Raw genomic sequence first — 27,207 nt, 5'->3', positions numbered from 1 at the left:
AATGGCTTTCATATTATTCTAAGTTGTTAACGCAGCTATTACTTCGTGATCTGTTGATTAGAAAGTACTTACAATGAAATATTCCATGCAGTACATATTTTTCTGTTCCGGATGATCTGGTATCTGGATCAACTTTCAACATCAGCAGTACTATCCGCGTATTATGGCGTTATGACACAAGAACATAAGAAGGAACACTAAACATCAGTATTGTGGCTTTATGTGTGCCCATTTCATATATCATGACCTAATATCAGCAGAAAAATATGCAACCATCATTTTATTAAATTATTTTACAAAAACTCCCATTTAAACAGGAGCTTAAAATGAAGCATTCTGACTACTTCAACTTGCTGTCAATTCACATTAAGACAAAAATTATTTTTTTATGTTTCTAACATTACTCACTAAGTCATAAATTATATACACAAAATCTACAAATTCTATTTGACAGGCTATTACATTACGAATGCTGTTTAGTAAAGCTGTCCCATTATACGCCATGCAGGCGCTTGCAGGGAGAGGTGTATAGCTCATACTCATTGACCTTGGCACTAGATAGGGGTGAGTGGTCAGCATCACACCCTGGCCATGCATTACCCCCAGGAAAGGATCCCGGTACCCATTGGATAGGAGGCTGGGTGGGCCCCAGAACCGGTCTGGATGCAGAGGATAGAGGAAAAATCCTCTGCCCCCGTTGGGGATCGAACGCCGGTCGTCCAGTCCATAGCCAGTCACTATAATGACTGAGCAACGCTGGCTCATTATGCATGCTGTTTGGGTACAAAAAAAAAAAATCAAGATTACACAGAATGCAAACAACAACTATCCGAAAGGCACAGTGTAACCACTTTCAAGTTAGTCTTCTGTAGGCAGCTGACAGTGGTTGCTATCATCAGAAATTACTGAAGCTAAGTTTCATCACCAGATTTAATGTGCCACTTCGTAGCTGTACAAACTATTTCTACAATATCAATTACAGCAAAATCAAGGTTAAAGGAAAAAGCATATGAAAGACTTACCTAAAACACATATATTACTTTCAGGTGCTTAATAAATTGGAAAACTCGTTCAAAATTGCATAACCTTCTCTCTGCATACTGACACTGCCAATTATTCTCCCAGTCACAATCTGTGAGCTATCATTCAATTTAAACCATTATTTCCAAATTCAAATTTTAATTAAGAAATTAAATTGTCTTGCATTATCCCTCTTTACCTTGCTCAATAATATGCAACATTAAAATTATGTCTTCCACACAGCTGTGAAACATAAAGCCATAAAACTGCTGATGTTTGGTATTGCTCTTAAATTACTTCGTAAATAATTATGAATATTGACCATTTTTTCCACATACGAAAACAAGAATAACGCAAGCAGCGAGCTGCAACAAGGATATGTGGCATATATGAGGTTTGAGAGGTCCCATAACGATGAGTCATAAACAGTCTAGTGAGCTCATAATATGTGTTTTTGTGGAAGTGTACCACAGTTACTGACAAACTTCCTCTTGTATTCTCCAATTTTTAACTCTTAGAATGTAGAAGAGGAGAGAAATACAAGGAAATTTCCCACAGATAGTGAAAATTGTTATTTCATGATCGAATATTTTTCACAACATTTAAAAATTAATAATCTTATTTGAGTGATTTATTGCTGAATGATTTCTGAAATCTTCAGTGACCTTGGAACCATAAGATGCTGGCTGTTCCAGTCACAGAAGATGTGTATTGAGGATGAGAGAAAATAATTGCTGACATACAATTTCCTTCCTACAAAAAAAAATCCTAAAACAAACTACGGCTAAGTGAAAGCAGTGGAAATTAATCACACACACAATAACATCAATGACTTCATGGTCCAAATATAAATAAGGACAGTAGGAAACAATGCAAGTAAATGTAGTATTATATCAAAGAAAATATAATTGAAGAAGCTATCCATTCCACTGCCGGTGCACACGTTTCAATGAGTACAACTCCTCAAGTCACCATGAGGCCAACAATTTCTTTCATTCAGTCACATAAAAACTGAAAACAAATCTGGAAACATTTTGAAGAGACCTCATTATTTTACCTGAGGCATATTTCATATACATGAGAGTTGACTCTAATCCTGTCTTCAGGTGAAAGGCTTGTACACTAACCAGTGGTTAGCACAGAAGCCTAGTATTTAAAGGGAGCCTAATAAACCCCAACTGTTGCCACTATCTCTAAAATAAAATAAAAAATACAAATATGGCAGTATAATGACAACCTGTCACAAGAAGATTAGAGTAGAACCAACTCCTGAAATACTGTAAGTACCACTCACTGTATGCCACACAATGGACAATGTCAAACAAACCTGCGATGTAATTAACCAAAAAGTCACAAAACTTTTGAGACCAATTCATTATTCTGTCTCAGCTGTCATTAAGATACGTATTCATCTCAGAAGTTCATAAAGGGCTGCCTCAAAAGTAATATATTCAAACTTAAATATGACAATTTCAGGAGTTTTGAATGGGTTTTTAAGCTACATAAATCTAGTCAGAATCATAAAAACTCCTCAGCCTCACACACAAATTTTTTACTATAATTTTTAAATTTAATTTTTCTGCAACACACTATAAAAGCTCACACATGAACTTTAAAGCAAACATGTATTGCCACAAAAATGTAATACTGTAAAATAAGCCTACAGTTCTTGTCTTTAGGCTTTCATGGCTGTAGTTCAATTTATAACTTCAGATTTTGGGTGTGAGCCACATCAAATATTGAGTATTAACCAATGTTTCACTGAACGTTATAGTTGCTATTTTCAGAGTGAGTGTGCAGTGGGGCAAGTTCTGGAAGCCTTATATATGGTAGACAGTGGGTGGCGAGTTTGATTTGATGATGCTGATTGGTGGAGCAAAGATGTAAACCTCTATCCAATAGGAAAAGGAACATGTGGTTGATGAAAGGAGGTGCCAAAACTTCAGTTAATACTCAACATTCAACACAGAAACCAAAATTATACTGAACCTACAATGGTTAACAATATTTTACACATTATTAGCTTCACTTCCTTTACTGATGCGTATTTTTATATATTTAATATTCTTCATATTTACTGCATTATAGAAGTAACGATGCTTCTACAGAGTCAAGTTATTGCTGTCTGACTTCCATCTGCTTAGAATGCAGAATCACCTCTGCTTTCATGATGATAGGACTCAAATTGGCAGCAAAGAATTCAAGGTAAAGAAGAGTGTTATGTGAAAACTGCAAAATGTCTTGCTGAGTTAACAAATACATTATAAAATATCATGAACAGAAATCATAAAAATAATCAGGAGGCAATCCTTGTATAATTCTAAATTAACTTTCATTTCATACAGTTACAAAATATAACCTATTCCATTATGGTCTAAATGAAATGTACAAAGCAAAGAACTGATCTAGGACACAACTTAAAATGTAACTGTATGCATATTAAGCCACTTCCATGACTCTTACAGAATGAAGTATTATCTCTGAAAAACTGTGGAATTAATTTACTTTATAGTTCTGCAATTTTTCATTACCACAGCAGAACTCTGTTAATACAGAAGTACCAACATTTGCAAAAATTACTGCCCTCTAAGTTTAAATATATGAATCACAGATTTCGAGACAGCCCTTTTGTTGAAGGTACTGTAAGACAATACATTTCACTGCAGTGAATTATAAAGTTAATTTTAGGATGTGACTTAACTCAATATATAATTTTTACAACTTTATCTTATATCATTACCAGTGTTTCAGTTTTATCTCCAACAACAAAACACTAATACAGTGACTTCTGCGTTTCACTGCAATATTTCTGATGAATAAAACAAACTCACACATGTTTTGTGAACCACATACATTATACAACTTAAACATATTCTTCCCAATTTGGATCTTGAAGTTAGTAAATTAAGAACTTAGCATTTTCATCCAAAACCATATGGACTCTTTCACAGGAGCCAATTGCTCTGCAGGACACAGTATAAGAACCACTGATGTAAATAAATGACTATGTCCCTTCACCACCCAATCCTAAATGCATTATTTATTTACAGGATTCAACACTGTTGAAAACAGCCAAATGAAGTATCAATTTTCATTTACTTTCTAACTGCATCAATGTTATATGCAATCTTCCATCTACACAACTATTGATTCTTACTGTTCAATTATAAAACAGTAAATAGGCAACAAAAGTAAATCTGTAACTTCATTATAACTGTGAAAAAGTATCTGTTAATATAGCCTATGTACGATACACATTTAACCAAGGCACAAAATAACTCTTTGGAAATATGGCAGGTATTATTAAGTATACAATCATTTGGAAAGCAGTCTCCTAACAGTTCATTAAAATTCTAGACAATATGTTAACTATTTGGAAGTAGAATAATGTATTTTATTACAAACATATGTTTTGAAAAAAATAAAGAAACATGTATATTGCGTGACCTCTGAGTAAATGAAAAACACAAGACACATTGTGAGACTATCCGAGTCAACATGGAATGAAAGCACAATGAATATGGAATGGAAGATTTTTTAGAACAAAAGGCTAAATATTACTACGAAGTCCATTTAGTAATATTTTTCTTGCTTTCAAACACACATCTGCACACACTCACACACACAAATATACCTTACATTGTGAGTAACATTAATTAGTGCATAGTAACAAATAAATTCAATTCACAGAAGCCACTCAAGTCGTAGATACTTATAGGCTTCCAATAGAAAAAGTTTGGCAAAATTTTATTGCCCTAATGTAGGCCTCTGGGAATGCAAGATCTGATTACAAATCTGCCCGTAAAATTCCTACTTTAAGTCGCACAAGGGAAGAAGCCAGTTTTACTGCCCACATTCCCTTACGTTGAGACAAAATACCACCACTGCACACTGCATATAATTCTTATTTCAAATCTATTTCTGGACTGTCAATATGGAAGGGTCTAATAAGTTGTCCATGTTCGACAACTGGGGTCTGCTCCTCCTGAGTGTCTATGTGGATCCGGATCTTGTTGTGATCAGGAAGAGGACGGGGCAAAGATCGAGGAACATCGCCATTCTGCGGCGAAGGAGATGGAGTGGGGGATGATGATGCATATGGTACATATATCCTTACGATGTCTGGACTGGGAGCATGGGGAGTAGTGCGCGGAGTGGAGTGAGCTGACGGACCTCGCTGTATGCTGCCAGAATGTCCGACCCCAGACCCACCAGAACTAGCGGCACCTCCACTGCCATCTGACGCATTACTATGAGTGTCCAAGCTATTGTCAAGAGCCTGTGAGCGAGTAGTTGTAGAGAATACTGACAGGTCAGCAGTAGAGGTGACACTGGTATCTGCTAAAGATCTTCTGGAGCTGCTATGATGACAGTCCAACAAGGAACTTGCATCATCTATACTTGGGTCAAATGAGAATTTGGAACCTGAAAATAAGAGGGCAGTTTCAGGTTAGTGAATTGTATGCCATTGTTAACCTCTGCAGGCTATCTCTTCATTACTGGTTTACTAGATTGACATTATTTTTAAAGTAATTTATTAATAAATTACTTTTATTTTGATGCCAGCCAAGTGTCAGGTCAAAGATGAAGCCTTAACTTAGTACTCAGGGCATGATAATATACTGCTTAGCCAAGGCTGCTGCACACCTTATGGAGTGCTGACAGATGAGCAGTGGAGGAATAATAAATGGCAGGGTAGAACCAAAGAACTTGGACAGAAACGTGTTCCAGTCCCATTTTGCCTACAACAGATCTTACTTGAAGTCATCCAGAACTGAACCTGGGTCAACATGGCAGAAAGCCAGCATCCAGCCAACTGAGCTATGGCTGTATTACTGCTGAATTAAAAATATTAATGTAAGCATCCTATGTAGGATATAAGGGTGTCCAGGGAGTATGCATAAACTTTGTCAGCACTCAATTATTTGTTGTTTTAATAAAGTTTCAGAAGAATTACTTCTTTTGTACTGTGATTCATTTATTTACAGCTGTCAGCAGCTCAGACTATACAGTGTTAAATAACACGATGATTAATGAATAATGAATGACTTAATAAGGAAATGAAAGTGACAGTAACTTAACTTAAGTCACTACCTGACATTTGTCTGGAGGGACTGACTAAAACCATGACAAACCTCCATCAGGATAATTGGCATCTGGGAAAAGATTTTAACCTGGGATCTTCTGAATACAAAGCAGGGGTGATAACCACATGGCTGAGACATTTGTCTTTTACTGCGATATTAACATGTATACTAAGCATGTTAACATCATAGTACGAACTAGAATTTAGATGTAGAAGCAGTTTTGAGATTTCAAAGTTACAGCACATAACACACTTGACTGATGAGTTCAAATGTTTACTATAATTGGAAGACTAATATTACAACAGTTCATTCAAAAAATAAGGTGACCCAGTAATTCGAGATACATCAGGTAATAAAGTTTGTGTGGCAATTCCTTCTGAACTCATCAAATGCAAAATGACCACATTCAAATAGCAACTACATTAACAAAACTGTGAAGTGTCCTTCTGGAGTACAGTTATGATTCCAAAGGTGTTCTTTATACCACATTCTATGTATACTCTATCTAGAAATAAGTATGGTAACAGTGCCAATGTCCAACCTTATGACTTCACGCATCCATAACATTGGTACTAACAATTATAGGATATTAATAATGTCCATAACAAATTTCATTATGGAAATCACCAGAAATGACCTTCATCAAGGCCAATGACATTATCACGCATGTGCAGAGGATGACAGACAATGAACAGCAATCTCATTGTTCCGTCTCATGACTTAGAGCATTTATCACACTGGTATTACCAATTGTATGAAATTAAAAAGTATGACTGCAGACAAAGCTCCAATGGCAAAATCTCTTTACCAAATTTCATGAAAATCCAATCATCCATTCCCAAGTTATTATATGACCAAAACTAATTCTTAATGTCACTGACAGATGACAGCATGAGATCTCCTGGTCAAAAGATAAACGGACACACACACATGAATGGGCCCATGAAGTATTCTTGACTTACACAAAAGTGTAAAGAATACCTAAGAATGAAGTCAAATAATGCACTTGTAAGACTGTCCATTGGCATATTAGCCTCTAGAATAAACTCTAGAATAAGCTTCATCATACAAAAACATGCTTCACTCTTGCTTTCAGTAAAAAGTAAAGATTGGTAAAAACTTTACTACATGTTACGTTTTCATGCTACATATTCTCATGCCTATATTTACAAAATGTCAAATGATGAAACCTTGTAATTAAGAAATACCTACAATTTTTAAAAATGATGCCATGCAATTCTTAGCTCACAAGAAGAAGAAAACTACCCAAAGTCTGTGTCAAGTATTTAATATTTCAAAGGACCAAAAAAAAAAGGGGGGGCTGTCCCATTACATGCCATAAAGGCACTTGGGGGTGGGGAATTATAGCTCTTACTCATTCTTAACCTTGGCACTAAACAGCAGTGAGTGGTCACTGTAATGCCCAGGCCATGCTTTACCCCCAGGAAAATCCCACGTACCCATTTGACAGGAGGTTGGGTGGGCCCCAGAGCCAATTTGGACAAACAGGCTAGAGGAATAATCATCTGACCCTGTCGGGTATTGAACTCCGGTCATCCAGTCCATAGTCAGTATAGCGACTGAGCTACCCTGGCTCAACAACATATGAATAAATTTTTGAAGCGATTCTTTTACTTCAATGTCCATGCTAATATCCAACTCTAAAATTTCCCACCACCCTTTTATTCTTCAGAAGAATTATGCATGAAAATGTTTAAAACCCAACATTTTACTTCTGCATTTTATGGCTGGGAAAAATACCATCTTATTAACAGAAATGAACAGGCATTGAAGTATTCAGAAATAAAGTGTCATGGCCCAAGAAACATCAAGTACAGAGCAGACAGAACTTACCTTAGCATGGTACTGACACAGTACTTAGACCATAAGTAAAGTTATTTCAATGCTTAAACACCACGGCAGAGTGGAAGAAGAGCTCTACACATTCTTAACCTCAGCACTAGATAGAGGTGTGGAGTCAGCTTTATGATCAAAAATGCTTTCCCCCCCCCCCCCCCCCCCCCCATACCTACAGGATAGGAGAGATGGTGGGTCCCAGAGCCAATCTGGTCATGGCAAAAATAAATAGCACTACCTTTGCTGGGAATTAAAGCCTGGTTGTGCATCATACAGCCAATAATTTGCTGAATGAGCCATCCAGTTCACTTAATTTGACCACAGAACATCAGCATATATGAGAAAAAGTAATAAATGTATAAAAAACTGAAAACAGGCCAAATTTATGTCACGATTATGCAGTGGAAATTTTACGGTCATGTCAATGACAAATTATAAAGCTCACCTGTGGTCTGCTTCAGGATAATACTCCAGCTATTGCAAGGAAGGTCTAGTAAAAATTACAATAAACAAGTCATAATTTATATTGTTTCATACCATGTAGTTACTAAATATAGAAAATGTGATTTAAAGTGGTTGACATATAAAAGTATCTGCATCCTGTCATACTACCCTCTTACAACCAGGCATTAAAATGGGTTCCTCCAAAAAACAAGTCTGATAGGATATTACATCCAACCTGTTCAGTTTCAAAGCATATAAGGCAGCTTAATTTTAAAATGGAAATGGGTTGTGATTCTGCAGGTTGGATTCAACAAACCGAGTAAAATCCTGTAGTTTCATAACGTCTACAATGATCAGAATAATTGGGATTCTGTACCACTTTCATACACAAATGATAAGATTGATCTTCATAAATTTTTTAAATAACTTGGTCTGTCAAACGCTGATATAGGCACAATGAACACATAATGACGCATCATTCATGCAGAAGTTACAAAGGAGAGGAAACAACACTCAAACATGGATCATGGCAACACTTAAGCCTAAAACAAAGTAGTCTATTATAAAACAAAAAAGCATTATGTTGCACCCAAAAAATATAAAAGTACACAAACAGCCAAATAACTCGTATTTCTAACAGCACTGTTTTGGCCATTCATGTTGCAAATGTTACCTAAGATTGTAATGGCTAGTTATGATTTTATTCTCATCTCACCCTTTTGTGTGTTACATGTGGCATAATCCTTCTCAGCATGTAAATTAGTCGTATCTGTGAAAATACAAACATACAACACTAAGGACCAACCGTGCTGCAGTGAAATAGAATTTAAACATTTCAGATGAAAAATCTGAGAAATATGTCAACAATGGAATACATGAAGCAAATATCCCTAAGACTGGGTGGAAGGGTAGAATCAGCATTCAGACTGCGGTCTTCTGGGTTGTTATGCCATATATTCTTCTCACTGTATGTGAACATTTCAAAGCAACATTTTGCCTCCAACTTCAGGATTAAAGAAAGGAGAGCCACAAGTTGATAAATCAATGGGGCTATATGGATGATTGGGCCAGGAAGCACAGGAGACTGCCAATTCATCAACTTCTTACCCCTCTTCACTTCACCTTGAAGATGGATGTAGCACGTTTCTCCGAAGTACTGCCATGCAAACCAGAAGACCCTTTGGCACAACAACCCAGATAACCACAATCAAAGCTCACAACACCATGAACACTTCAAATCCCAGGTAGAATCAGAACAGTCTGCTGCGAGCAAAACAATACAGCACAAGTGCCTTCAATGAGGTGGCTTAACAAGGCACTAAATCAGATCATTAACTACCAATACTGAGATCCGTCTACCCAAGGAAGCCAAGCAACATTCAGCTAAGTCAGCAAACAAACCTATTACTGGCTTGCATACAGTAAACTGTTCTCATCACACCTTCTCTACCTCCACTTTCAATCTGGGAAATACATACTAATTCATTTATTCTATTTTACTGCATTGTTTCTCAACAGAAGCAGACATAGCTTTTGAAACAATAAAATCCTATTCCATTGCAACACAGACCAGAAACCACAAAATTCTCATTGCTTCTGATCACTGTGAAGTTTAAAATGATATAATCCAGAGAAACAAAACAAATCTGCCACATCACCTGTTCAAATGATGCAAGACCATGCTTCTCAATACAGGAAAGGTACAACAGATTCTGGCATGGGAAACTTGGAGTTAGGCTCAGAATCAAAAGGATGCCATTACACAGGAGCATTATTCACATTCTGAAATGGTCAAGACCTCAGCCTCAAGCTATGGTGTGGCGGACAAGATACGCCATATGCTTGCATTTTGTCAATGTGAAATAGAGCCCCTGTTCACCATTGCACGCTGGTGAGAACTCTGTAAAGCCCAATGCTTAAAATTTGGAAGAAACTCTGCAAAAGATAAACATAAAATAAAATAATGCCAATGCTGTAGCAGCAATGTTAAAGGCTGGGAGAGATATGGAAGAGTGCGGCTCTTGTTTTTGAAGTACCAGTCATGATGTGGCCTGTCCCTGGAACCTTGGGTGATTTAACAGAGACAAATCAAACAACTTCCTACTCAGCAGGAAAATAATTTACAACAAAAATGTTTCTTGACATAATAACGGAGTTACTTTGTGCCACATATGGCTAAGGGAAACCTTGCTTCCTGGAAGGTGCCTAACAGTTTGGCGTTTTACAGGACACGCAAAATCTGTACCAAATCAGAAATCACAAGATGAATATGAATAATAAGTCGATATGGTCCATTTGAATAAGTTATCAAAAATTGTGCCTAAACAGAGTGAGACAAACCAAAAGATCTTAAACATGGCATTCCCAACATGTATTAAATGTGCTTAAAATTGATATTATAAAGGCATTTATATTTATTTATATTTATATTGCTTAAAAATCTGAAAATGCACTGTTGTTATGAAGTTAAAATAAAGTGTATTCAATACTGTCAGTGATTCAGGTTTCCACGAGTAAGTCTACTTTAAGCTCATGTGACCATGTTCTCTAGCGGGCATTTAATAAATATGTTTAGAAATTAATGTATCTTTTAAACTAAAGTCACAGATATGATTTATCAGTATGAACTAAAGTATAACTTTTGTCCACAATCTAAACAAGAATTCTTTAACATAAAATTTCATAACAATCTGGAACTAACAGACGTATTCACTTTGTTATAACTTTGTCTCTGAACCAGTAAATACTGGATGCTCTTATCTTGCAATGAAAAGGCTGAAGACTCAAGCTCCTAGTGTCAAGGCACAAAATGTATCAATCATTTCTGTACATAGATTTTAATCTCCATAGGCATTCCATGCAAATTCAGTCTTACCTAGCTTTCTAGTCACATTCAGCCATTCCATTACGTTATTATATGGTAGGGTCATGCAAACCATCTGCATAGCCAAAATCAAGATTGTAGTAACTACTTTAGGCTGCATTATTTTTTGATTAGTAGACAATAAATTTATATTATATGAATAAAGGTTATGACAAACACATAAATCACATTTCACAGAAATTCACGTGTACACATAAAAGGCACATGTGCATGCATGTTAATGCACATATTTAAAGCCCAATTTATAGCCAATAACATTAAGAATAAGGAATCTTACCTGCAATTAAATAAAACTGCACATCACCAAAACATTTCCAAAACATTGCTTCACATCAAAAGGTCACATGACAGTTTTACTCGTGTATTATAATTATGATATGTGCTGTTTTTTTGTCACTGAATAAAAAATATGAATTTGCACATTTCAGCACACATTAATTTGTACTCAGCAATTCTTGTAAGAAAACACCATTCTGTATTAACATTACTTTTTAATTTAAAAATTATGATAATTACTCTATAAAATTCACTCTGTCTTGATCACCCAAACACAAAACAACATGTTTCACCACACATTACTTTTTATGCAACAAGTGAGTTCTTAAATATAACAATAAAACATCTTCTTTGTTTAACATTACTGGTGGAATTTTTTAATGTAGATTTACTGAAGAAATACACAGTTAATTGTGCATTTTTAGAATAATGTTGATAGTTTCACATTTCAATGGGATGGATGGACTGGTTTCACCTGTACTAACAAACTACGTCCACTTATATATATCATTTTGCCACATGGAGAGTATTTTGTAAATGACTGTCACTCACAGAAGATTGAGCTTATTTTCTGTGTTGTTCATTTATTAGAAGAGTTGTTCACTTGTAAATGATACCAAACATGGTTATGATCTTGCTAGCATAAGAAATGTTGTGGACATTCTTCTATAGACAGGTAGGATTTATAAAATGTTATGTTAATAATATCCCTGAACTTCTTTCTCAAAGATATGTTGCACTGAAAGTCAAAATTAGTTCCAGTTAAAATTTTTTAGAAACCAAGTCAACATTAATGCTGAATGGAAAGGAAGCATACTCAAGAGCTTCTAGTTGGTAGTTCTGGTTGGCACTGAATCTTTTCTGTAAATCTTCCAAATATTTGTAATGTTTTCTGTGTACTTCACAAATTCCTTTTCAGAAATCATATGATTCATTTAAGCTTGAAAATGCATAACATTACAATTTCTGATTTGTAACACCTGAAGTCTTAATTCTGTCCAAAAAATTTTGAAAAATGAAAATTGAACACCAATATGTTTTCCTCTACCAAGAAGTTTCCAATTTAGATCATCCGTGTTGTATAATGTCCACTGAAAATGCAAAAATCACATTTCCATTCTTCATCATAAAACTCCACAACTGTGTTCTTCATTTCTAAGATCAATTTTACTTCTTTCAGCACATTATACGCACAACACCACGTCAGTTTTACTATGCCAACAAACATCACAGAAGTACTTTACAATTATCATAATCTGATTCATTGCCTGCCAAAGGTCTTGGAACTGATGACATTCTGTCTTATGGAAACCATTACTATGCACACTTTTATAAGCTGTCCATTTGTAAAAGATTTAATTTTCTCAGCAAATATCTGGCTTATCACAGCCTGCATTCACCACATCTGATTCCTTTGTCTTCTTCATAAAAAATGTGAGCTTAATTTCTTCTTTAACTAACAAATCTTGTATTTATAAAACAATTCTACTATATTGACACAAGATATTCCGTTCATTAACATACATTTTGAGGCTACTCAGGCTGCAATGAAAATGGCCATGGGCCATATGAAGTCTGTGGACCAGACTTTGAATGGCCCTGCTATATATCTTCATGGTTGTGATGTGTAAAAAAACACAAAATATCAAACTGCTTATTGCACAATTTTCTCAGTTTTTCTGTTTTATCATTTCTCTCTTTTATATATATATGTCATGATGATACTTACAAGTGTTAACCTCTCATCAACTGAAAATTCAGTAAGGAACAAATCTTCCAGAACTTCATATGGTATATTCATTCATTTTTTATTTTTATTAGCACAGAATATTTAAGTAATAGTTTCATTATATATAAAATAACAGAAAGAATTTATTTTAAAAACCAGGAATTTTGGCAACCTTGGCATTGTTAATATTTTATTCCTGGAAATTTAATTCCTTCCACAAATTTTCAATTGAGTAACATGAAGTCACTGACTTTGTCTACAGACTAAACAGCTATTGAAAGCAAGGAAGTGTGAAATGCCAGTAAGGGGGACTTCATAACAGATCCCACATGCACGAAATCTATACTCCAGTGTTCTGCAACATTATTTTTTTTTTAACCTGTGGCACACCCTAATTTGTCAAAGACCACAAAAATGTTCCAATCAAAAAGGTTGTACAAACCAACACATGGCCACAAATATGTATCTACACATTGCCCTATAAGAATGGAGACATAAAAAAACAAAATATAACACAAGGTGAATAAAACTATCAATGGAGAACCAGTGTGTTTATTACAAATTCTAATTATGAAAAAATTGCCTTTTTCTACATATAATGTGAAAATATACAACTTCTTATAAAAACTTCCAAAATACCCAAATAACCTTGTGGCAGAACACTGATATATTCTGAGACTGAAATATGATGGGTAGTACAACAAAGAAAACATAACATGAAGGTGTCAAAAACACTAGTATCTACATGAATAACAACACAATGCAGCAATTTACTCACTGTTACGGTCATTTAGCAAATAACTTTGACCCCAACATCAGCACTGCCATTGTAATTATGTTAGAATTGCATTTGTGATTCCTGGACTATAATTTTAGATTGTACAGGCATTCCATGCAAATTCATCCTTTGCAAGCATGCTCAAGCTTTTATTTACAATCAGCCATTTCATTCCCTCTAGCAAATTGGTTACTATGGCATAAAAAGCTAATCACAATATTTTTCAGTGGGATCACTTTTAACAACATATCAATAATAAAACTCAAAAATATATAAACATAATAATAATAATAATGACAACAATAACAAGGAAAAACACACTAAGTAGTCTTAAAAATATGGCATGTCAAATTCGTCACATGCAAATGAACAGATTTTACCCCACAATAAAAACTAATTGCCCTAATGATGGAGACAGCAAGTACCTCTGAATTGTTGGAAAATTTCTATCAGACTAAACAGCACAACAACCCAGAAGACGGACATCTTTCTAATAAACTGTTTCTTCACTCAATGAAGTTATGTAGAAAATTCTGCAGAACATCCATAAAGTTTCTAAGCTTTACCAGAAATATGAATAAAGAAAAAAAAAGAGAGAGAGAATCTATGAAGGTTATTGAACAATGTGATCATTCAATAGTTATTTACTTGGTATATTAATTTGTTAATAAGTGTACTTTTAGTGTAGTGTTACTTTAACTACAACTAATACTATACAGACTGAAATGGCTTCAATGCCAGGTTTTTGTAGTCACAGGGTACAATATGAACACAGAATTTAATTTCTTTGGCAAAGTACACAATGTGAATTGTTTACAGAACTCATACAAGATGAAAGACACTGTATTACTTTTGAAGAGACAGAATCTGAATAAACAGAACCAATATGACATAACACCCATTAAAACATGTCATCAATGTTTTCCATCTCATTCTTATTCACATCAACACTGAAACTAGTGGCAGGAAATTCAAATAGTGCGTAAGTCAGAAAAACATTCATAAATATTTCAGCTCTCCAAAAACAAGTCCTTTAGTTAATTATCTGGAAAAAAAAACTTCATATCTTTCAACAATAACCCTCTAATACACATACAAACACCAGATTCAGTATGGTCCAAGAAATCTGACTTTACAGCAGAAGAAACTAAAGATGAGTTACCATAACATACTTACCACCTAATCCCCCTCCTTCGACAGATATCTTGGAGTCCCTCTGGTGACCATTGCTGCCTGTTGTAGGCGCAGATAGTTCTGTGACAGCAGCATCCCTCCTCAGCAACACACTCTCTCTTGTTGTCCTTTCTGCGGCAGTAAACTCACTGCTGCGTCGTCCTACTTTATGTTCGAATGTTGGCTCGGTAAAAAGACCAAATGGACGTCGTGGCAACTCGTGCTGCGGGGGAGGGCCTGGATAATCTAGTTTGGCACGTTTCAATTCATCAAGAGCTTTTTCTAAGTTTGTCATCGCTGTATCATCATCAAATCCAAACTCGCGTTCTAAACGTACCTGGAGGAATGGCAAAGTTCACCACAATTCAAAGTTATTAGTATGAAATTAAAGAATTTCTATGTGTGATGTGCCAAAAGTAAGGTACAAAAGGACACCATGTCAAGGTATTTACTAACACAGCAATACAATTGTTTGCATACACACAGGCATCGTAAGATTATTTTTCTAAGTAAACACCATCTCCATTAAGGCACCTGTCCCAGCAAGAAACCAGTGCAATAAAGACCTTCACAAAGAAATCATGTCCAAGAACCTATAATTAGGTCATCACTGCCACAACAATGTCATCATCATTCACAAATAACTGCCTTTATAAATGCCATTTGAGCAGGGCTGTGGAGTTGGTACTAAAACCTCCGACTCCTTCATAAAAGCTCAATATGTATTAATAATTGTAAAGCTACTAAAATAGTAAATGGTACCATAAGAGATTTCATCACGACCACGTGAATCATCAGGCTACTTTTTAGACTTATTTAAGTTCAAGTCTAATGATTATTGCAGAAATCGGTTTATTTGTAGACAGTTTGTATTCTTAATGTACTGGTGCCAATGTTACAAAGCATTATTCCCACACCATGTGAATCTCCCTAAGCGAGAGGCTGCCGATGGCTCACACGGTAGCAAAAGTGTTAAAATAGTATTTTCTTAAGATTTTATATCGAGGCCAGAGTCGGTACATTTTTGCTGACTCCGACTCTACCTAAAATTGCTCCTGACTCCACAGCCCTGCAATTGAGGGCCCACAGAGACTAGTGTCTGGAAGTTTAAGGTCAGGACTGTGTGTGTGTGTGGGACACTGCAATAAATCCCACTCATTCCATATAACCACTGCTGGGTCTGTTGGGCTGTGCGTGTGCGTCATTGTCATGGAGCATGAGCACACCATCCTGCACCTTTCCAATTCTCTTTAAAAAAACAGCTTTCCTCAGTTTATTCGATGTGCACAGTTACAGGCTGGGACTGTTTTGAATTCTTTTGTTGGCAGGAAGGAGGTGTTCTTCCGTGTCATAAAGTTAACTTTTTACTTTGGTGTGACATGATGGACCAACAGTTCATCACCAGTGATAGTTCTATTCAAGAATGGTCTATTGGTTGTCTCACTGTAGCAAAAAAGATTCTCTAAATAAAGTCGCACACACGTGTTTTTGTGTTATTCGGTCAAATGTTTTGGCACCCATTATGATGACTGACACCTTTCTATACCCAAGCCTGTCACAGATGATTTCATGGACCGTCAAAGTTGAAGTGTTGAGCTCGATTGCAATCTGCACAATCTTTCAGCCACAGGTCCTCGCAGGTAAGGACTACAACATGACAAAATGTTGTCTTATGATGTGGACAAAAGAGGTCTTACCATGCATGGTTCATCATTCATAATGTAAAGTAATCAGTGATTGCACAGTGGGTTCATAACACAAGATGGATTTATTTCACACTTTTACGAGTACAACTGATTATTTACTGCATTGATATCTGACACTCCGCAAATCACAGTCCTGGTTATCCTGGTAAAAATGCCTTCTTCTGTGCTTTGGTTACTCCACACTCCTCCTTATTGTATTGTCTCACTTGATACTTCAACAATGGAGTGGCTGATTGCTTGAACTCAAATTTATAACACTCGTAATGTAACTCTGCCAGACATCACCAGATGTCTACAGCTATTTCCATAAACGTCTAGAATATTCAATGTGATTGGAGGTGCTTCTAGCGAGACCCTGAAAAACAGCGCTGTTTCTCAGTAGGGTGGGGGCAGCACACAGCCTCAGTCCACAAGTCTGTGACAGTATCAACATACTGAGACTGGCATATAACCACAAAGAAACTTGTTTCCTGCTTAAAAAATGTGTTCCCCTCATATCACAATAAGTTCCTGATGAATTTGAGCTGGTGTTTTACCCTTTGCACACAGAAAATAAATCACAATTCTCACCTCTACTTTCATTAAACTATGCAGCATCACTGCCATTTTGGTTTGGATGTCATGTTGACGTGTGCAAACCTAACACCCTCGTCTTGTTCTTCAAACAAGTGTTTGTACTCCTCAACAACTCCCAGAACAAAGCTTTCACACATGAAAATTCACTGTGTTATGCCTGTCTGTACCTTACTTCTGGAACTATTTGCATTATTTTCTCTGGAAGACCTATTTACCTGCAAATACTGAAGAATTTCATCCATACCAAGATGTGATAGGGTGCGTCGGTGCATCTTGAGCAAACTGTAAGCCATTCCTGTAAGAACACGCTCTCCATCCAACAAATACACATCCCACACACGAAGCGTTAAAGTAAAAGGTATCTGAAAATAATATATAAGTCATGTATTCTGAATATAATGCAAACAATATATTGATAATTAACAGAACTGCCATACTGTTCCTGCTTCGCACAACCCTCAACTGCTGAGAACAATGCACAAAAAACTGAAAAACAAAAAATTATTTAAGTTCCTTTCCTGAATTACTGTAAAACATTTTTATTTTGAACTTGATAAAGTAGGTCCAGGTAGTGAAGTGACTGGCTACAAGAAGGACACCATTCAAAGTTGGGTTCAATTCCTAACAGAGAAAAGATATTTTTCTCACCATAATGTTCACGTCAGTTCTGGGGCCTGGTCAGCCTCCTGTTCAGGAAGTATCGGTGGGCATTTTCATGCAGCATGGGAATGACCACTCACATCTATCTAATGCTAAGTTTATTAACGTGTTGAACTTATCACCACAACCCCATGTGTAAAAGCGATTACACACAGGATCAACTTTATCCTAATAGTAGGCCTGCTGAGTCAGCACATAAGACTTCTATGCAGGCTCCCATGAACATGTTAGTTAAACCTTCATTTTACCAATTTTAATCAACGTTATATAACCTTAGCAGTTGATAAAGCATCATAATACTTAAGAAACAAATTTTATAAACTTTGCAATACAAAATACTTAAAAAGCTGTCTCCCAGCTAGTCAAGAAATTTCTTGCCATGAGCTTAATGAACACATCCACAAGATCACACTGGGATACTGGGAACGACCCGTTCTTCAAGCTCCTGAGCACTGCGGGTCCCAATTTTTCGTTGGCTCGATCTATAAACATTCGGCAGGACTCCTTGGATGAGGGATCGGCCCGTCACAAGGCCTCTACCTGTACACAGGATAGCACAACACAGAAAAACATGGACAAACATACATGGCTTGAGTGGGATTCGAACCCACGGTCCCAGCGACCGTGCGGCACTACCAGTACCTATTCCATGCTAAATTAATATAGTCCACATGATCAGCAAACTAACTCCATGCAGCACAGTCATCCTTGAGAACCTAATAGCCACTCAAGTTATTGGAAAAATTCTATCTTTTATAGAACCCAAAAGTTAAATAACATATTCAAAAGTGCCTACACCGGTCACTATCCTGAGTCAGATGAATCCACTTCATATCCTATGACTTTTGTTCATTTTAATATAATTCTCCCATCTATGTTCAGGTCTCTCAAATAGTTTCTTCCTTCACAAGTTCCATCCAAAATTCTGTATGCATTTCTCATCTCTTCCATGTGAGCTACATGTCTATCTCATTTGCCTCAGTTTGAATAACAAGATGATTATGATAATAATCAACATGATCGTGTCTGTACTCAGTTACATTTTAACATATGCAGGAAAGCTGGGGTAAAGCTAGAAGAGAAGCACTGGTATGAACACATCCCGAAGACAGTGGAGACAAGTGAAGATGGCCAAATAACTATTTTGTGGAACCAGCAAATCAGAACAGATAGAACCATCCCAAATAATAAACCTGACATAATAATCAGAAACAAAAACGGAACTTGCCTCTTAATTGACATAGCAATACCGACTGACAGAAATGTGATTAAGAAGGAAGCAGAGAAGATATTGAAATATAAGGACCTTCTCATAGAAATACAGAGAATGTGGAAGGTTCAAGCAAAAATAATTCCAGTAGTTATAGGGGCAACAGGAACTGTCTCCAGGTCGCTCAGGAAATATTTGGCCAACATTCCAGGCGAACACGACGTCAGGAAACTTCAGAAAACTGCCATTTTGGGAACTTCATACATCATTCGAAAGACGCTGTCGTAAAATAAAATAATATAATACATGTAATACATATTAAAAACAAAATGTATCCCGGAAATAGCTGCTGCCCTATGTACCTTAGGGACAAGGTCTGTCTCGGGTACATAGGTGAAGAGAGGGGATAATAATAATAATAATAATAAGCAACTGGACGCTGATGTAAAATATGTAGCCACCCCTCACAATAAAACTATATAATACATGTAACACATATTAAAAACAAAATGTATTTTGGCAATAGCTGCTGCACTATGTACCAAAGGGGCAAGGTTTGTCTCAGGTACATAGAAGTAAATACCCTATTAAGCGGTGAATAGATGGAATAATAATATCTGATGAAGAGTACAAATTATAAAGTTCCTCATCAAGTCTTTTTCTCAATTAACCTGCTAGTCCTCTCCTTTAGGTTATGCAGCAGATTATTCTCTACACTACAAAGTACTCACTCTGTCCAAGAAGCACTGGAAAAACCATTTCAACGTATAGATCCCCGTGTCAACGCCATTACGGTCCAAGTGCTTCTTCAGTTTTGGAAGGAACTTGTTCATGATTTTGTCATGATGTTCTTGATATCGAAGAAGCTTGGGGAATCCAGGAATGAAGAATCCTGGAAAAAAATCGAAGCCTAATCAGATTCAGAGACTGAACATAACAGTGCATATACATATGGTCCTGTCACTGTTTGTATATCTGCATTACACATTAGTATTTTACATGCATTCAATTCATGATTAAGCTAACCTAATATTCACTCTCCAAATGTTCCCTTTCAGTCTACAATGGCAGGGAACTAAAATAAGTTAGAAAATGTGGTGCATTCACCAGAATTTGACCTTCCAGAAGGATGCCAGAAATGGCAGAGTTATCTATAATCAATAACATTTGTGTAAGTGAGCCATCTGGCTGGATGATGATGTCATCATGGTAGATTCCCCATGCAGTTGTGTGGATTGGATTTTGGTATGTAGGGATTCCCCTGGTAACCACAGCAACCAAAGCAGCTTGGAGATTTCCCACCCCATCACATTCATGTAAATCTTCATGTGAAGTACCTGGACTTAGTAACATAAAGAGCCTCCTACCAACTCTGAACATTGCATGATTTTGTCAGCAGTGAGGGCTGAGGTTGGCAAGTGTAAAATCTTGCAATGAATCTAGCTGGTCTTGAATCTGAGATCTTTGGCACATTATTTCATTGGAACTTCCTTCTGTTTCCTAACATTATCCTTCATGAATATTTTCCACCACTTTCTGATTAACATACAGCAGAGCTTACCAGGAAGTTTGTAGCAGCGTAGCTGGCCAAGAAATTCCTTGTTACAGAACCTGAATGTTCATTACCATGTTCACAACAGCTTGCCACTGAACTCTAGCTTTAACCAGCTGAATCCCATGCACATCATCACACAATACTTCTTCAAAGTACATTTTAATCTTATCCACCCATATATGCATAGGTTTGCCAAGCAGTCTCTTTTTTTCGGTATTTCAAACTAGAATTTTGCCATTAGATATTTAATAATTATGCCATGACTGACTGACTCCATGGCACACCAGCGTGAAGCCAAGCCTTGGCCTCCTCACATGTGGGAGGTTTCTTTGTCTACTGAAGTGTGAATTTATGAGTAGTGAGTGACACGCCCACTGCCTCTGCACAATTCCTACTCAATCCTGATTTTTGTCTGCTAGAGCCATCTAGTAGTGAATCAGGAGAGACTTGGGTGAGAAATGGCCACTGAATGTTGCTTACGAAACATCTCGTTCATGCTTGTAAGGTTCTTTTACATGCCGTAAATCTACAACATGGGACCGTCAGTTTTACTTCCCCTCTGAAGGAAGTTGTGCTATGTATTTTTATCACCCTTAAAAATCCATTAACCTAGGTCAGGTTTGAACTCGCGAACCTTGGGTCCAGTGGTGAGCAAACAAAATGACAAGTGACAGTAAAAATGGATCTACTTACCATGCATACAATACTTTTTGTCAGAGACAAGCACAGATAGAGCCCAGAAAGCATCTTCTTCATTAAGATACATGAGGAGAAGGGCTGCAATTTGAGACATGCCTTGACAGTAGCCTATTTCTAGATTGTACACACTGTATGCTCCAAGAACATTGAAAAGTGCCTGCTGCTTGAGTCCATAACGTTCACGAAACATAATGTGGTCACGATAAGTTCGGTTCACATCAAGGTCTATCTGGCGAATATCTGGAGACCAGCGCCAGGCCAGCTGGCGCATTTCCTAAATAAAATCACACAAAAAGAATGTGACATTCGTAAACATTATAGTATCAAAGAAAATATGGAAAAAACAACAACACTGTGTTGACAATAATGATAGACTGACATGGCTCAAAGTATAATTCAAATGACAATTTTTAGTATCAGTTAATTCTAGAGAGTTTCATAAAAATGAGACAACCACTTCAGAAACTGAAAAAGATACTAACAGATTTTCATCTGCTAGCAAAAGTGACAAATCTATGAGGCTCAAAAGCTAATTTTCCTGATAATTTACAGTAGGTTAATTATGCTGAATTTTTTGCAACCAGACAGATGCATTAGGAGTTGAAAGTAGTGATACCATAAAAAAAATGTCATCAGACACCAAATTTGGTCCTGTATCACATTTAGTCAATTTCCTTACATTCCAAGCTAACCTGGCTCATGCACACAGCTGGGCACAATAAAGGTTACATGCAACTTTTCATGAACATACTTTAAAAGATAAACAAAACAAAATCAACGGCTCGCAATCTGATGTAGTAAAACAAAAAATCTGCTCCTGTTTCAATAAAATAAAGGGTTTAAAGTCTTGTGTGAGATTTCTTGCGTATTAGAGGGGGAGACCTAGTTGATTCTGAAAAACCGAAAGACTTGAATGCTCAAGACATAATGTGTTTGAAGCATACAAGAATGGTATCATGTGATGTGGAACATGCATCTTCTCAAAACAAATCACTTTTCTCTGATAAGCAATAGATTTATGATACACTATTTAAAGATATCTTTTGTGCTTCTTCACTTTTTCTGAAATGCTGACAGCTCTTGGCAAGTACTTGGTGTAATCATGGGCCTTTCTCCGTTTCTTACATATTTTCTGCTTTTAGAGAACATAAAAATTCTTTCTTAAATTCTTATCACGTAAGAATCCATTCAAACTATTTTGGCCAAACACATATTATTTAAAATCCTAACCCAGTGGGGAATGGTGGTGTTGGAATTTAAAGTAGCGTCTCTAATAGTGCAAAGAACTACACTAGAAACCACAATGATATGAACCAACACAAATATATAAACTGTGTCAAGACGATGATTTATAGGTTCTCCTACAATACTCGCATCTATGAAGGGTGAAGTACGTGACCTAGTTTGTTAGAACAGAGAAACTGAGAGGCCACGATAGGGTGGGTGCGTGGCTAAAATGGATAAAACATGGAATGCTTGGATTCTGTTGAAGTCTCATGGTAAATCTATGAATGGAGCTGGCCCGTTATCAAGTCAAATATTGAACTTTTGGGTGCTACCACAGAGTTATAATTACAGAACTGTGTCACTTCTTTCTTTCAGTATTATTTACATGAACATGCTCTTTTATTTTCTCCTCACCTCATACTTTCCTTGTTGTTCTTCTCTGACTCTTTCTAGGTTCAGCAGTTGAGTCCATACTTGTCCACGCAGTGAATTTGGAATCCCTTTGTAAATCCGACGACGTAGTTTCTCTGTCATGGACATTCTATCCCAGCTCCTAAGCATTTTGAGCCACTTCTTAACCCTCTCCATCTCCACCTGACACTGACGCACTTCATGTGGGTCTGCCCTTTTTGGCAGCCGCCTGTCACTGTAAAGTTAATTTACTAATGTAAATATAGCCTTAAATGAGCTCAGGACAGTATACTGTGCCCCTGAAGCTAAATATTAAGGAAATAAATTAGAAAAGGTCCTGACCACCAATATTCCTCCAAATTCACTCATCCCAATTATACGATTCATCCCATGCAATTGAAGTGTGCTTCAAAAACTTGGAAACAGACATAAGGAGGATTAGAAAGATGGCTGTCTTCTGAGTTGTAGCACCATGTAGTCTGGTAGAAGTTTACTAACGTCATTGCCGCTTCCATCTTCAAGACGATGATGAGTCATCATCCTGATGATGGAGGCTACAACCCAGAAGACAGCCATCTTCAGATTCACCACTGTGGAAACCTCAAATCCTACACAAAGAGGTTTGTTTGGTGCAGTCTTGTGCAATCATAAAGGCACTACGAGAATATCAGGAAAACTTCACGGTTCCTGGAAAATAAGATGGGGGTATGATTCCTCACTCCCCTCCACTTGCACCACTGCACTACTGTATGTAATGTTAAAGTACTGGATACATTACCCATTCCAAAAGCAGATTATGAAAAACTGCCACTAATGACCGTACAGTCGATGATGAATACAGTGTCAGAGCATTCAAATAAACACTGTGATCATGGGATCAAATCCTAACTCAGTATTAAATATTATAACAATCATCAAAACAAGGAGAATGAATTGGGAATGGCACAGCACACACGGTCAGAAAACCTGCAGGAATGACACAGCTTGGGAGGCATAAATGCAGATAAAAGGATAATATTAAAATGGTTCTTAAATAAATATGATGTAAGGGTTTGGACTGGATTAAAATGGCACAGGACGAGGTCCAGAAGTGGAATCTTGCATACAGGCTCCTTAAAATATATGAAATATCTTGACCACCTGATGACAATCAGCTTCTAGATTAGAGACTATTTTATTGTGACCAGAATTCCAAGATTTCATCTACTAATAAAAACAGTATTTATAACAAAAAGAAAGATATTTCCAGAGGAACTTGTCCTAACTCTCCTTTAAAAACTTAACATGCTTACAGACAGGCTAGAAACAATTTAAAGTTAGAAACTACATAACTTAGTAATTAATTTCTGCGCATAATTTCCACTGGTACACAATCCTCGTCTTAATCCGTTAATTCTCAGTGTCTCACTTACAAGATAGCAAAATTTAAGACGTGTTACAATTCAAGCTTTACATTATTTCACTTACAGTCTTAGCTACTAGATAGCATGGGAATCTAATTTTCTCAATTTTGAGGTTCTATGGGGTTTTCTTGTGATGGTGACAACATATTTCTTTTTCTTCTCAGTTCATTTAATGCTGTCTCACAAATGCACATAATACAGAGATTCAAATGAGAGGATGACTGTCAAAGACATGGAAGGGAGAAGTTTTGATCTATTTTAAGATACTATCCCATCATTAATCACTAAGGAAAACCATGGTAGACTTCAGCCAGCACAGCCAGCCTGTGGGTCATAAACTGAACTGGGGACCTCCAGAATACAAAGCGGGAATGCGGGAGAACATTTGACTATTCAATTGAGATGTGAACTGAAATCACATTATGTCTCCAGCAGCACCATAAAAATATACCACACGGAAAATCTATGGATCAAACTGCGAGACTATCTTTAGAAATTTCAAGTGTTTCCCCTCATCATTCAATAAAAATTCCTGAGCATAACTTACAAAATAGTCATGAGTAAATTTCTCTCTGAACCCTCCCACACAGCTTACTCCTCTAGAAGATAGTGGTAAGGGTGAAAACAATATATTTCATTATCAGTCAAGGGATGGCACATCATCATACTCCCATTTCAGTACAAGGTACAGACGCTCATAATAATGAGATACAGTGTACACCTGATTAAATGGGCTAATGAAGGGGAGAAGATGAACAATCAAAAATCACGGATAATCCAAAGTATCTTGTTCAGAGCATTCACAAAATCTTACAAACTACTTCGCTTTTTTCCACAATTTACATTTATTTTAAGAACTAGTCTGTAATGGTCACTCGTTTTTGTGAACTGTTTAGACTCCTCCTAAAAGCAGTACAAACTTTCTTGGTGGCTGCAATGACACGGCATTCAAACCCTCTCTGACCCACGCAATCTAGTAAAGTGACAACATACTGTTGCGCCACGCTATGGCTCACATGCTCACTACTTTCTCCTTCTTCACTCTTATCCTTCATTGCCCTGATGATGGAGGCAGCAAGGGCCTTTTAAACGTCGGTAAACATCTACCAAACTACACGGCGCAACAAACCAGGACACAGCAATCTTCATTTAGGCAGTTGTTTTTCTTTTGTGTATTATATATTCTGCATGCTCAACCGCACCTACATTCAATGGGTACTTGGTAAAATCTATAAAAGATGAATCTTCTTATTATGTAACATTCGCCATTGTCGTGCTAATTTATCTCTCCTGGGAATCTTAACAGTGTTTCCAAGTAACACCCAAGTTCCACACACACATACCCATTAGATAAAATCACATATGTGTTTATATAATACTTAGTTTATTCTAAATATGACAAAATGGATTATGAACTGCTTAACTACTTGCATTTCCCAAAGTACTTTCCCTCTCATGCTACCATCTTACAAGCTTACATTGTTGTGAACGCCTTAAATCATACATCTTCAAAAGGTTTAACACAATTCTTAGATATTCCCCACAAAACAAAAACCTGTTGTTTGGAAATCTATAAATCTGGGCCAATTGGCTTTTAACTTACTGTATGAAACCATAGCGGTCAGTGGTATGGTAAATTTCAAACCCTGGATCCTCCCAGGGATCAATCTGAGCTCCCTCTTCTCTGCCACGACTATAGCGGCTGACAATGAGTTCCCTCTCTTCTGCCGCTCTCCGCAGCAGCTCCTCCTCATTCATCCCGTGTGACTAGATCGTCTCGCACCACACACCATCCCGCTCCCATACAAAATATAGCTGCAGTCCTATACAACAAAGCTGGTCAGCTCCTGTAACAGTATATTTAAGATTAAGACTGAATCACATCTAGGGAAAGGCTCAAGAAGTCATTTCCAACAATTTTTAAAAGGATGACATATAAATCTCATTAAGGTAAATCTAGGTCAGACATTCTATTATTATCTTTAAGTTTAAAGTTCACGTTGCCACAACAAAGCAAAGTTTTATTTTTTCTTTCTATTTTCATAAACTGAAACACTGATCTTATGGTTACCATCATATGCCTTTCAAACTCCTATAATTTCTGTGACGAGTCGGATGTAACGATCTTAATTTTAGGAAATATAACTCACATTCTGAAATAAAGCTGCTGTGAGTTCAGGCTACAAGTTACCGGAGTGATGGAAATTAGATCCATCCAAGACACAACTTAAATACTTCAACATCATTCTTTTGAAATAATATTAGTTTAACCTATAATACCTGTAACCAGGTGTCAAAACCCCTGAAAGAACAAGTCGTTTGAAGACGAAATTGACAACCACGCATTACTCTTACTGTTTTTCAATTCAACATAACGAATGAGGAATCATTTCACATAATATTTAAGTGACAATTAAAAACTTAATGTTATTAAAACATCCTGTTCACCCATTGCTTTCTATCTGTATACCACTGGCTTTTCTAGTGACATGTAGCACAGATAATATTAGGG

The 27,207-nt window shown here is 36.6% G+C and overlaps 1 protein-coding gene across 2 annotated transcripts; it reads right to left on the bottom strand.

The window, feature by feature from the left end:
• Positions 1-912: 912 nt before the first annotated feature.
• Positions 913-27,207, bottom strand: LOC110827410 (USP6 N-terminal-like protein). Of its 2 annotated transcripts, XM_087341302.1 has the most exons (9): positions 26,976-27,207; positions 26,299-26,542; positions 23,296-23,527; positions 21,649-21,928; positions 20,132-20,292; positions 17,746-17,892; positions 15,252-15,585; positions 9,124-9,177; positions 913-5,445 (listed from the first exon to the last, which is right to left on the bottom strand). In XM_087341302.1, exons 2-9 carry the CDS (start codon positions 26,451-26,453, stop codon positions 4,925-4,927), a joined length of 1,884 nt encoding a protein of 627 aa, XP_087197428.1. In that variant the 5' UTR covers positions 26,454-26,542; positions 26,976-27,207; the 3' UTR covers positions 913-4,924. The 2 variants fall into 2 exon arrangements, with proteins under 2 accessions (XP_087197428.1, XP_087197438.1); XM_087341312.1 differs by lacking the exon at positions 9,124-9,177.

Source organism: Zootermopsis nevadensis, unplaced genomic scaffold, assembly GCF_977971745.1.
Source record: "Zootermopsis nevadensis isolate Lab colony 2312 unplaced genomic scaffold, Znev_1.0 Znev_ptg000003l, whole genome shotgun sequence".
Taxonomy (NCBI): domain Eukaryota; kingdom Metazoa; phylum Arthropoda; class Insecta; order Blattodea; family Termopsidae; genus Zootermopsis; species Zootermopsis nevadensis.
This window is presented reverse-complemented; position numbering and strand designations above follow the sequence as displayed.